The sequence below is a fragment of the Anser anser genome (assembly GCF_964211835.1).
Source record: "Anser anser genome assembly, chromosome: Z".
Taxonomy (NCBI): Eukaryota; Metazoa; Chordata; class Aves; order Anseriformes; family Anatidae; genus Anser; species Anser anser.
Window position 1 is genome coordinate 52,098,001 of NC_139723.1, and position 14,427 is coordinate 52,112,427.

The following is a 14,427-nucleotide window of genomic DNA, read 5'->3' on the forward strand; positions in this document are numbered from 1 at the left end:
ATGGAGAAATAATTTTCTTTGTAGAGCATTGATGGGTCTCTTGATGCACAAGCAAAACAGCTGCAAACAAAAACGTGCTGTATTTTCGATTTGTTGAAAAAATGGTGACAACTCTGGCTCCACATGAGTTTTAAGGCTTTCATTTTCTGTTTTTTTCAAATGAAATAAGAGAATCATTTGGTTCTGCAGCATTCACTGCTCTTACTTACTCTTGGTACAAAAGAGCTCTTTCCATATCCAGGTACCCAGGACGTACAGAACTTTGTAGGGCCAGGAAACCAAGAAGTTTTAAGTTAAAAAAAAAAAGAAAAAAAGAGAGGAGGAAGAAGAACAAGAGGAGGAAGAAGTAGTAGTAGGAGGAGGAGGGAGGAGGAGGAGGAGGAGGAGGAGGAGGAGGAGGAGGAAGAGGAGGAAAAGGAGAAGGAGGAGAAGAAGGAGAAGAAGGAGAAGAAGGAGAAGAAGGAGAAGGAGAAGGAGAAGGAGAAGAAGAAGAAGAAGAAGAAGAAGAAGGAAGAAGAAGAAGAAGAAGAAGAAGAAGAAGAAGAAGAAGAAGAAGAGGAGGAAGAAGAGGAGGAAGAAGAGGAGGAAGAGGAAGGAAGGAGAAGATAGTCTGGAACTTGTCTTTAGAAGTTCTTTGGTTTCCATTGAATTAGGTGACGTTCTCTCCTCTTTCATCAAAACCTGAGACTCCTAGACTTTCAGCAAAAGGTCTTGCAGAGCAGGGAAATGAAGACAAAGGGGCTAATCTGCACAGAGCTTTGGATTTACAAAGATATTTCCACTGCCTGGTGGAAATTACCTTATGCTGAAATTATATGCAAATACATTTTGCTGCAATTACTGAAAATCTATGAACATGGTTTCTATTTATTTTGATGGATTTCTTTTTATTGGCGTAGGAGTCCATTTTTTGTTTCAGTAACGCCCACCCTGAAGACAGGAGTTCCATAGCGCAGCTTTGCCTGGAAATGGTATCTTTTTGCTTGCACTGAATATGTTGTGATAGTTGATACGATGTACCTTGATGTCCCTATTTCTTGCTTTGGAAAAGGTGGTGGTCAACCATTCCTAAAGATGTGTTTCTCTTTTTATAGGGCTTTTTCCAGGTCTTAAATTACAGATCCTTGTGGAATATGCTTGCTCGATTTTCCATAATTCAAATAAGAATTCTCTCAAGCCCCCATTGTCATCAGGTACCCAAGCAGATGCTTAGTGATGTCTTCCCTTCCTCATACTTTCCTTAAAGACACCAAGTACTGAACTCCATGAATTAAAGGAAGCCTGTTGACATCCTATGATAAGCACATAACTGGCAGGCAGAAAACTTTTCTGTTTCATGATTCTGTTGAATGATCTTAGGTCTTTTGACTTCTGATTCCCTGTCCCATATGAATAATGATACTGACATTCTTTGTAAAACATGATATCCATAGACGAATAGCCACATACTCTTATATGTTCAATGTCATTAAAACATAAATTCATAAACCTTTGTCTTTCCTTTTTTTTTTTTTTTTTTTTTCCACATGGTCCAGAGGAATACAAACTGTTAAGATCAAAGATGTGAAGAAGAAGGAATCATTTGTTAGTACTTACAGAGAAATCATGGTGGAAACAACTAAAACTCTTGAGGCTTGCAGCTTGGTGTTAGCTGAGAAAGAACTGAGACCACAATGGAACTCTGAGAGAAAAAAATTCAAAAACCAAACCACATTGGAAAAAACTTTACTGTATTGAATTTTTTGAAATACAATTAAATTAACTGCATACAATATAATCCTACTCAGAAGAAAATACAACTTTTCCAAGAAGTATCACTCTACATTGAATAGTTTTTCTTCTACAATCATTCATTTTCTCATTTTTTTCCAACATACAGAGAGTGCATATCATATTACGTAGCATATATCATAAAGCTGGGATTTACAAACAAGCTAAAATAAGGTATTCAAAATGCCACTGATGTTTGCAGTTTCTTTGTAAATCCTAGTTCTACTGTTCTGACAGGTACAACCGTGAGTTATTTGCTGTTTTTCTGTACTTAGAGATGTGTATCTGTCATACCAAAAACATCCCCTCTCTATAAAACTCACACTGGTGTTTGCTGCCAATGCACTTAAAAGAAAATCATGTTTAACTCGTATTGATTTGCAGCAATTTTTGTCTTCAGGAATGAAACACTACACTCTAAATAGGAACATAACTAATTCCTCTTGTTCAACAATTAATTAGTTCACAGTTTCTACTTATGTATTGAACGTGCTTATTGACAGTTCTTTATGTGAAGAGGAAAGATGTCAGGAAGCAGCACACACATTTTAGTCACCCTTCGCAAAGTCTCAGCAATATCATACAATGCGTTTCATGAGAGAACTGTACTCTTCTACCAGTTTCTTCTTCTCATTTAATTTTTCCAATATGGCATCCATTAAATATGAAGCAAAAGGAAACTGAAAAAGAAACATAGTAAGAAAAATGACCATTGAACTTCATTTTCTTCATGTGAAAAACATTTATTAAATATCTTTAAACTGTTAGATTTCACTTAGTTCTGACAAGCACCACGCATACACACATCTGATCTGTAAAGTTCACCTGCCTGGTTAGTGCCTGAAACTTTGCTCTCTATCATAAAAATGATAAAAGAACAGAGTAAAATGAAAAAAGATAAACGCCTTATTGAACAATTCATGCTTTACTGACCATGTTAATCATGTAAACTGCAGCACTAGCATCTCTGTCATTTATCTTCAACCAGCTGATCAATAAGAGGTTACAGTCATCTCTAGGGCATGCAGAAATCGTACTGCATGTTCACTGGTCTCAGGAGGATGAGTCAGAACTACCAGTACAGCTCTCAGTGTTGTGACAATGGCAGCAAGTTTAGACTTTGACATCAAAACTTGTAAACAAAAACAAAACCCCCAGTCCCTGAAAGCTCCAATTGTATTGATTAGGATAATACACAAAAGTCTTATTCTCTGAAGTATGATACCAAAGATCTGCATTTACATAATTACAGAAAATACAAAAACCTCTTTATATCTGTTCTGATATAAAAAATATTTGCACAGTGTCTTCAAGTAAGGAGATTTGGTATATTTTTCTCCATTATTGCTTTAATACTAAAGAGGTTTTCTTTCACAATCTTGCTGCATGAGTGCACAGTAGGGAAGTACTTTTGAAGGTGGTACAAAGCACTAGTTGTTGCAACTCCACCCCAAGAGTTCACAGCAGTGTGCCAGAGGAGAACCAAATAGTTTTAGTTCATCCTTGGAAAAGTCTCTGTTAGTTTCAGGGAGCTCTGTCAGCTTTCTTGAACCAGTAAGATCAGTGATAACAGAGGGGACAATCCCACAGAGAAACTAACAGCTGCCACTCATATCAGCAGCAAAGATAATTTTATTTTAATAAGGCCAACAGAAATAAATTAGGTAAAATACAGCAATTAGTTGAGCAGGTCATAGAATCACAGAATGGTTTGGGTTGGAAGGGACCTTACAGACCATCCAGTTCCAACCCCTTGCCACGGGCAGGGACACCTCCCACCAGACCAGGTTGCCCAAAGCCCCATCCAGCCTGGCCTTGAGCACCTCCAGGGACAGGGCATCCACAGCTTCTCTGGGCAGCCTGCTCCAGTGCCTCACCAACTTCATAGTAAATAATTTTTTCCTTATATGTAATCTAAACCTACACTCTTTTGGTTTAAAACCATTCCCCCTTGTCCTATCATTATCCGACCGTGTAAAATGTTGCTCTCTATCCTTTTTCTAAGAACATTTTAAGTACTGAAAGGAAAGTCAATCACCAGCTTCCTCTGTTTTTCATAACTGTAGTTCAGGGCAACTCTTTTTGCCACCGGAACCATTCTCAAAGTCTACATTCAAGTACCTCTGCTCTGATTTTACTTTTCCCCTTCTCTATTCCTTCTTAAAGATGAAACTGTATCATAGTTATACCAGATATAGAGTACTGCTTGTTTATCCTAGGTATACATAACAAGCAATAATAGTAAAATAAAATAAAATAAAATAAATACAATAAAAATAAAATCAATACATTTGTAGGATCATGCCAAATACATATGCTGGTGTAATGGCAACATCCTGATATTTATCATTATTAACAAGTCAGAAAAAAAAATATCCAAAATGGTAGCAAGGAAAATCTTTTTAATAGCAATCATCTACCATGAACTGACAATACTGGGACATGAGGCAATCCTGTGTTCTGCTCAACAGTCAATCTGCAGTTACGGAAAAGGGCTGGCAACATGCGTTATTACTCTTTTCTACAGGAAAGGGGATTTTGTAGGGCTGGTACTTGCTGACCAGCCATGTCTCTGTCTGTCATAAATAACTTCTGTCTGTGATAAGAATTTTCTCGTAGTCATCTACACCTGTCAGCCTTCTCCAGTACACTTCTGTGATGACTTTTTGGGGAATAGAGGGATCCAACACACTGAGCACAAATCTATTCAGAGTAACACAAGACCTAATCTTATCTGAAATTCTGTGACATTTACTTGCTACTGTGCTTTAAAAACACTGACCCTGGCATCCTGTTCACTCTAATTGCTCTCCCTCCTTGTCTAAATACGGTTTTACGAGAACACTATACCATTACCTCAAAGTCTCTAATTCTTCTTGCCAGCTTGACTACATTCATTTTTGATACATTTTACCTCCTTAATGTTCTGCCCAAGATGAATGTTTTCTTATTGATGTCTCTGGTTCATATCATTCTAGCTGCATTTTACTTGCTGCTTGCTACTCTCTGTGGCTTCCATGTCATAGCAAAGTGATTTTTAAAGAAGTCTTTTCATTTAAATCATTCATTTAAATCAAAAGCATTTGAAAGTTGAACATTATGTCATTCTTTCCTATTTGTTGGTTTCAGAGAGTACTGTATGTTTTTATCTGTTTTTCTTTCCATACAGACACCCAGGACTGGATGATCTCTACAGTCTTCATCTTTAATAGAAGCCTGTCAGGTTTACTTTTAATGATGACTCTGTAACTATCCTGGGAAGCTTCCCTCTACGTTTCCCCCCAGAACTTCACAACCACAGACGATGTCTCTACTCCATAGTATTTATCCCAATTTCCAAACTTGCCATATGCTTGGGGAAGGCTTTCAGAGTTCAGCAAGTGCTAAGCACACACCTAAGGAGTAAAAGCTTGTTTATACCAGTGATAATTATGTACAGAATGATACTTCCTTCAAGTGGTTTTCAATTATCTGTGCCACAGCCAATTTATCTGAACACTGAGCATTAACAATGATAGCAACCCTAAATCAGTACGTTACGAGAGGCTTTTGGAGAAGTAGCATTCAACTGATTTGTATAAAATCAGAAAACTTGTGAAAGCAAAGTATGTATGTCTTTAAAGATTTTTATTTATCTAACTCTACCTTCTATTTATTTAACTCTAGAAATTATAGATTTCTTCCTTGGTACTAAAAAGCCATAAAGATGAAATGGTGCATTTTTTACACATCTTATCAGACAGATATCTTGGTGTAAGGTAACATGGTCCTAAACAGTCAAGAACGCTGGTAGTTATTTCTAATTCTCTCACCTATTTATTCTTACTTTGAGTATGCTTCTTTCAAAGATCCCTTCTGTAAAAAAACAGACTAATAATGTCTATTGAACTTACACTACATTGCTGAGTCTCACCCAGCATAAACACACAGCTTTCTGATCTGCCAGTGAAAAGACTCGTACTGAGTGCAAGGCAATATTGTTGTTTTAATGAGACACATCACCATTCATGGACTGCAGCATGACTTGGCCTCTGTTTCACAAACACTAAAATGTGTTAACGTAGAAATAATGGTATTTTATTTCTGAAATACACAAATCAGTAGTTACACCTATTTTAAATCTCCCCATAGGGATCATATGTATAACACATTTGCCCAAAAAACTATCCAAACTCACTGCAAAGCTGCCTCAACGTGAACTGAGTGAACCATTAAGAATAATCTAAAAGTTAAAATTAAGTAAAAAAGGAAAGCAAAGAAAAAAGAGTAAAAATGAAGAAACACTAGTTTATGACTAAAACCTCCCAATTTTACTGTAAACTATAAGAGAGCAAATGGCAGGCAAAGCACAGACACCTGTTCAAAGAGAAGGGGGAAGACAGGCTGGAGACAGACTGAGGAAAGCAAAGCAGGTGAGTTGTAACTCAGGAAGTTTGAAATTAAACAACTAGAGCTGCTAGTGTACATACGTGGATGAGACCAGAGGAAGTCTGTATTTAGAATCCAGTGCAAATCCTAAAAATGGGCTGGGCAAAGTCCTTACTGATGAGGAGTGTGTGTATTGTTCCAACCCCATGTTCTAGAGATGGGCTATACACATACCTACAGAGAGCCCAGAGAACATAGGGGAGGGAGTTCTGGAAGTTTTTACCACTGTGATATGATCTGTATATTAATAATGAGGTCATGATAGAAAAGATTTCATTGGGCGGCTTTGTTTATGTGAGATATGATATCCCAAGGAGGACCTGAAGAGGGAGGGAAGACCAGTGCTGCTGTCTATCTGATAGGGGACATGCTAAATCAATGCTGACATTTGGTACAGTGCTTGGAAGAGTTGGGCAGATGATTTGTATTTTATTAAAAAAATAATTATTGGAGACTTCAGGCACTAACCTGGATTGAGGCTAACTCTTGTACTCGCAAACTAAATTGTTAACTGATTGCTTAGAGATGCTGTTCCTTACGATCAGTCACAATGAATGAAAGCCTTGGGTGGTAGGAAAAATCTTGTCTAAGCTGTGAAAAGAAGTCATCCTATCAATTTGACTATATAAAGTTTCTTATGATGGGAAAAAGCTAGAGAAGTGTTTTTTCTTGATGATTATAACAAGAGTACTACTATAGTACTAATGCCAGGTTCAAATAATAAGGCACACACAGAGGGGAGATACATGGGAGAAAGTATGTAAAAACCTCATCACAAGTCAGGCAAGCTATAAGCACAGCTATATATCGAGATACCCATACTTATGCCTTCCTTCCCCAAATATCATAAGCTCTCAAATACTCAGTGCTCTACAATGTGATGTATCTCCTGGGTTCTTTCTCCCATGCCCGCTCACTAACACATATTCAGCCTGATGTCTCTATACGGGGCTCAGCTACCCCACTGCAGAGACACCAGATACCTGCATACACTCAGGTGAAGTGTCTCCACTGTACTCTTAGATTACACAATTCTTATTTACATAATAACATCCCGAAGCAGAGATGTCTCTGTAAAAGTTGTAAGTTTCCTCATGTAATGTTTTGATAGCATTTGATAAAATGACACAAATTCTGACGGAGGACTGTGAGATTCATGAACACAAAAACATTTAGCACTGAAGTATTGACATTTTTGTAAAGCTGACATAAACTACACTTTTTTAAGTCATAAGTGCTCGGCAAATAAAGGTACAGATGAAGTGTAAAACGGAGGTGTGCTATACTTTATGATTACACTTTAGGGGGATCTATAAAATGACAGTAAAAAGCAACTAGTGCTTTCCCCAGTCCCCCCCAAAATTCTAATGCAGCAGTAAAATGGCGTATGTCAGTAATAAAAATAAAATGTCTATGACATTTTAAATGTTATCGTACTGTCACGGTGGAATAAAATTAGCTTGAAGAATGATCTAAAGGGATATGATGCAGTTCATTATGTATAACAGCAACAGCAGCAGTTTCCCAGTGTTCATAAAGGTTTCTCCATTAAATTTACCTCCAGTCAATAATTAGGAGTCCACAAATAAACCTAGGCAATTAAATCAATACTGCTGGGCAATTATGTTCCAAAGTCCTGGCTCAATGGCACAAAAAGACACTATATCAAACTGCAATATTAAGTGATCTGATGCAATTTTCAACCGAACATTTTCTCAGAATAACAGAAAAGGTCATGCCTGCATCTTTGTTTCAGTATGCAAACGCATACACTGTTTGTCAACCTGTATCACTAAATAAGCAGTCTGTTTTGAGCAAAGTCTTAACATAAAGCGTTCATTTCACCATGAGCTTTAGTTTCCTGATCAGAAATATTACCAATGTCTGCTAAAGAAAAACACAACTAACCTCTTTACAAGGTACGAGTTAAACAGTTTAAAGGGCACAGACCTCTTCTGCGAGCTGCTCCTAAACAGAGACCAAGAAATCTAAGCAATTTCCATTCATGTGACTGAGCAAGGACAGAAAGGAAAAGCAGAGCTGGCTACTCCCAAAAAAGCATTAATTCCCCTGCCATTCTAAAGACGATTGATTTGCCAAGAATTACTTTTACCTTCGGAGCTCCTCCTGTGGAACCCCACAAGATGGAGCAAAAACCACTGAAAACCACTATTAACTTGTATACAAAGTGATGTGGCTAAGAGCAAGGAGCTCCCCCATCCTTAGTTAACATTTACAATCTTAATATAGTTGGTTGTATAGTCAATATTCCCCTCACTCTCCATGCCCTGGCTTTTGCTCTCTCTCTACATCAGACAAAGAGATGTGATAAGATTCTGCTTAGGATTTTTTAACAATCTGCCATGGAATGACAATAAAAATAGAATCAGAATTCCATGTTATATTCTGCACAATCTGATTCCTAGTTTGGAATCTGTGATATGAAGAGAATCTTGAAATTCACAAATTAAAAAAAAAATAAAATCTTACAATGCAGGCAATTTAGTGAATAGAAATACTTGTGTATTTTCTTCTGAGTTCCATGTAACACTGTGAGGTGTTCAAATTAAAATGCCAGTATTTCTGACAAAGCCAGTAAAAGCAAACTGCTCTTTCTATCTCTACTGCAGCAATTAAGCAGTCTTAATGGCAGCGAGTTTTGATAATGAAAGAGGAAAAAACTGTAATTTCTTTAAAACCTGGTCATAGGACACAATCTAGACACAAAAGCTATTAATGATAAAACATTTCAATCTGCAAGTGATTGTTCCCTTGAAATGGTTTTCCAAATATTTTCAATCCTTCACGTTCCTAATAGAAATGTACTACATTGCTAATGGACACATGCTAGTGAATATGCATTAGGAACACTGGATTTATAAATCAAATTTTATTTCATTTCAGACATCAGCTACACATCATCTGAATAAAGGAGACAACTAAAACATAATGGAAAAGTTTCAAGAGTCAGTGCATGTTGTCAGTGATGTCCAAACAAAAGCTGACTATGGCTAGAAAAGCAGGGCTCTCACCTGCCAATAAACTGCCCTTGATCACTTACAAGAGGGGAGCATCCCAGCAGACTCTGTGTGTATTAAAAAAAAGACTTGAAAGAGAAGAAAAAGTATCACACAGGTCACAGCGGCAGTCTCAATGGACCCCTCAGGGATTTCTGCTAGTCTCAGACTTGTCATCCTCTATGCAGCTTTCCTCTCTGCCCAGAAAATGTCGATAGGAAAATGTTTGAGGGGCCTCTGGTGGAAATTTTTTCATTCTTTCTGCATTGACAGGATGCCAAATCAATATTTACTTCCCACTAACAAGCTGCTCGAGGTCTCAGTAGAAAATATTGTAGAGAATGCGGGAAGACACGATAATAAACAGCTGTCTGGCTATGAGGAAAACATGAATTGACTGGAAACAGGTCCACAGTAAAAGGTCACTGAAACCCATGAACTCCTCAGGTGTCCGTATCAACTACTAACTTTAAAGGCACATAATAAAAAATCTCTTTTTCCTAAGAGGTATGAGAGGATGGATCCGTTTCACTCTAGCACACATTACAGACTGTCTCAATAATTTAATTAACACATTTGCCAAGATCTGTGCTGGTTTTCTCCAGCATTGTTTCACTGTTTTGAGCTGCTGAGTTAGCCATCACAAATCCTAGGTTAACATCTCTTCAGTTTTATCCAGTGACTCTTATTTTAAAAGAAATAAAAAGGAAACAGCACAAAATGAGGATTTTATTGCACTTACTAGTGGCATAGTTACAAGGACAATGGATTATTTACAACCTAAAAACACTTAGCTATTCAGACTAAAAAAAATATAATTCATTAAGGGAAGATATAAATATAGAACCTGTGCTTCAAGAAGCTTCTGTATCTTGTGCAGCCATTCCCTGTCTTTTTCAGATTCCATTTTTGTCTTTGCTGTTTCCTAAAAATAGAAAAATATAAAATATACACAATTTTTTAACACCACCCGAGAAGAACATAATGAACGATAAAGGACGTGTATAACTGGAGACATATTAAATAAACAAAATGTAGAAGTCAGAAATGCGCTCACAGAACTAGTTACCTGAAGCATGCTCACTGAATATGAGGGCTCTGTTAAATTTATAAACCTATCCATGTTTGTGTATGTCCCTAGAAAGTTGCAAGGCATGTTCTTTTCATATAAATATACAGGTATATATGTGACCTATGTGGAAATCTTGTGAGTTCAGTTTAAATGTTCCTGAGCCTACACACTAATAAATGCAATATGTATCTAAAATTTGTGTAGTGTAAATTCAACACTTGTATTTTAAAATTGTTTTCTGTTTATTGTTGAGTATATCTGTGTGTTTTACACATACATCCTCCACACAGCTTACAAGCAAAAGAAATAGGATATAAAGATTTCTTTCAGAATGAGGTAAGCATGCAACAATTCTGTCAAAGCCAATCACTTTGTAAGGGTGTAGAAATGTTTATAAACAGGGCAGGAATCAGTCCATAATATTTATATTTACAAATGTAACCTGTGTCAGTGCATACACATAACATGCACATTAATTTAAGTCAATCAAAAACTCTCGTTTGTGATTTATACGATATAAAGCTCCAATAAGGCTACGGCTAAGCCATCAGTATCGTATGGTTCCAGCCCAATAAGGGTCAACTCTGAGGCACTTATTAAATGCAAGTGCAGGGGCTTTGTCATGTATTATATGATCAGGCCTAAATAACTCTGGACAATAATTCCTATTACTGTATTTCTTTCATTGAGAGTGACTTGATGAACACTATCAACTATTTCATAGTAATATGATTTTTTATTTTTTTTTAATCTGAGGTCTTTTCCAAAGTAAATGATTGTATGATTCTATGAAAATGCATGATAGAATCAACAAAAAAAAGGCAATGGATTCCTCCCGAAAACATATGTCTACCAGAATACCTTTAATAGGTAAGTATGACAATTGAAGAAAATAAGCATCCTCTGAACCAATTTGGCACAAGAGACATTCTAATTTTTTTTTCATTAATGCAAAAATCTATTTAAAATATACAACCCTGCCAGATATTCTCATGAAAAAGGAAGCTACTTTCAAATAGTGCCTCTACACCTGAATGCTCAAAACAGTGTATTTATATTTTATTTATGTATGGCCAAGGTCTTGACAACTTAGGAATCTCTAACCTGACCTTTTTATTTAAATTCAACGATTCTGTTCTTCTTGTGCTAGATGCTGCACAATCCAGACTTTAGCTGGAAATTCTTTTCCAGAAGAAACAAATTTACAGCATCTTCTGATCTAGCCCCTTTTTACTGTAGAGTCCTTAAAATAACTTACCTCATCATCTTCTACTTCTAATATCTCCTCAAGATCAGTTGTTGAAACATTAAGGATAGAAGCTGCCAACTGAACCGACTCTTGGGAAAGACCTTTTTTACTTGCCCTCGCTTCTTCCTTCTTTTTTGCCTGTTTGATTTTTATTCTCAGCTCTTGTATGCTGTGCTGTAACTCTGTGCTTAGAGCCTGGAAGATGCAAGCAGAAAATAAACCAATGCAATTTTTCTTAAAGTACAAACACTATGAAAAACACAGTATCATTTAAACTAAGCTCCTTTAGCTAGGAACTATCTTCATTCTGTGTTATTGGTTGAATAGGGTATACGCTGTAATATGAAATAACATATTTAGAAAACATAGGATGAATTAATACATTAAACATAAAATGTTCTTAAACATAGGTACATATTTTCTTGGTATGCTTTTACAGAAGTAACTATATTCATAATGCCATCAACAGTAAGACAAAGCAGATGCTGCAAAATCAATTAAAAATGCTTTTCTGATTCAGTCTACCAGACTTAACTTCCGTAATGTGGTATATACTGCTAAGCCAGAAGGGTGGTTGCAGCTTTAAAAAAAATCCAGAAAAACTGAAGAATATTGTTAAGAGAAAACTGATTGGTACATTTTGGAAAGGGCAGCTTTTTGAAAGATTTAAGTGACAGGAAAGGAGAACCATTATCTGGGATGGAAAAAAAAAAGGACTTATGGGATTTAACAATCCTGATGTAAAACCTAGGCAAAGTTAAAAAATCGAGAGATGGCTGGACAAAAAATTGTACTCTCAGCTAAATGGAAAGAAGAAACCCAGTCGGGGTGAGGCTGCTCTCTTAGTTTAAAACTAGAATTAAAAGTAACAGTACAAAACATCCTCCTGAAGAGACTGTTTTAAGCTGAATGAAAACTGGTTTTGGTTTTCGTTCTCCAACAGCATACAAGTACTGAGCTTGACTAATACCTACCAAAGCTGAACATGCGCAAATGGCTTAACAAAGAACCGATGCTTCAAGTTCTTACCTATCACATTCCTAAAATTTTCTGGTTCATTGAAATAACAGAAAGCATACATAAATCAAACATAACAAAACATCAACACAAAGCAAACATAAATCAGCAGTTGTATAATCGAAATTATTTTGTTTCAACATTTATGCACGTATGACAAAAAGGTTTTGTCAAAAGCACAGTGAGGCAATTTTATTTAAAAATTGTTGGCTGAGAGACAAGAGCAGTAATTCAATGTCAGAAGATCCTCCTACTGTATTCAGTGACTGAAGCAGAGCAGTGATTGTCAACATAGACACTGTGGCTGAGTTTAAAATGAGAGAATAAGCTTTTTTTTGATCGTCATATGTGGGTCTCATCTTATTAAACTATTTCTCATGAGTAGCTGATAAATTCCTGGCAATTCTTTTGCTGCAGAATGCCTTCATCTCTAGAAACTGACTGCAGAATTATGAAGCCTGTTTATTGGAATTTGGGGTACTCTACAGCCTCTAGTGTATTCAAAATATGGTCATTATAGAGCATTTGCTAATAAATTTCAAAGAAATCACAACATCTCATTCCAATATTTATTTTTTCTATCACTTTCCCAATTTAACATTTTTTCTCTATTTATCTAAAATTTAGTTGTTAAAAAGAAATACCCTACCACAAATTTGAGGAGAGAACATACAATGAAATTTGTCCTGTTTTCTGATTCAAGTGTGGGTCCCTCTATACACAGTATTTCCAATAGAATACCTTGTACATATACCTGTCTGCAAATACAGAGCTGACAGGAATGTAGAAACATGAAATATTATATATGCAGGGAGCTAAGGCCACTTGGACAAAGCTGATAGAAGGGAACAGACAAAGAAAAAGCAAAGCCCCAAGCAGAAAAGCACGTGTTATGAAAGAAAATTACAGATGCATAATTACATGTTTTTGTGGCATTCAAAATGGTCCAACAGTAAGTCGGCTACTGCAATATGAAGGAGACGTATTTAACAATGGAAAAATACGTACTTTTTCAATCAAATATAATCAACTTACAAGATTTTAAAAGTAATGAGGTGTCTCTCAGATATGGATGATCAGGCTAAAAGGTTCACAGTTGTATATTGGTACAAAGAAAAAATTTAAGTTAAAGGAGCAAAGCATCAAGGAAATTAATTGCAAAGCTACATGGAAAGTCTACAAATAATGATGAACAACCAAACACAGACAAACAAAACACATTTGTAAACAAAGCCAAACTTTCACCAGAACATCTTCGACAACAAATAAACATTGCTAGACAAATTAGATCATTTTTATAGGTTTATTTAAACTCCAAAAGATGTTCATGATGAATGAAGAAGCTAATATCAATAGCAGTAGTGGACCCCAGAAACTGTCACTCCACTGTGCTCAATCTGTTATGAAGACACCAGAAAGGGCCTGAAAAAACTGTAGCAGCAATTAGAAAAATAAACAGCAACAAAAACATAAAAAAGAAAGGAGAGAGAAAAATACAATTAATAGGTTTAGATATGCAAGTACATATGTTGTATGCAATCACAGTATAGTGAACTTACATTTCACTTGCTTTTTCCTTCAGCAGTTCTAATATCCTAAAGCTTGTTTTCTAGCATACAACAAAAGATCCGTCTACTTCACAGACTTTTGGATTAGATACTGAGAGATCAGCTATTTTTGAAGGTTCATTCTTCACATTATTAAGTTGTAGCAATGTTTTGATACACGTTTTTCATTGGACAAGTGCCTTAAAACATGGTAACTTCCCCATGTTTTTCATTTGGTTTTTCTGTTGACTTCTTATCTGTTTTAAGCAAATAGATCCATGTACTAAATTGTTTACCTGTTAGTGTTTTCATTTATATGCCAGTTCA

The 14,427-nt window shown here is 36.1% G+C and overlaps 1 protein-coding gene across 6 annotated transcripts in view; it reads right to left on the reverse strand.

Annotated features, from left to right (window-relative positions):
- Window positions 1-1,709: 1,709 nt before the first annotated feature.
- The window catches only part of CNTLN (centlein), a 207,505-nt gene continuing 194,787 nt past the window's right edge, over window positions 1,710-14,427 (reverse strand). For all 6 annotated transcript variants that reach the window (XM_083818992.1, XM_083818994.1, XM_083818991.1 and 3 more), the window contains 3 exons: window positions 11,546-11,731; window positions 10,063-10,140; window positions 1,710-2,450 (listed from right to left, as the gene is read on the reverse strand). In XM_083818992.1, coding sequence (XP_083675118.1) covers window positions 2,349-2,450; window positions 10,063-10,140; window positions 11,546-11,731 — 366 coding nt within the window. In that variant the 3' untranslated portion in view covers window positions 1,710-2,348. The remainder of the gene's footprint in view (window positions 2,451-10,062; window positions 10,141-11,545; window positions 11,732-14,427) is intronic.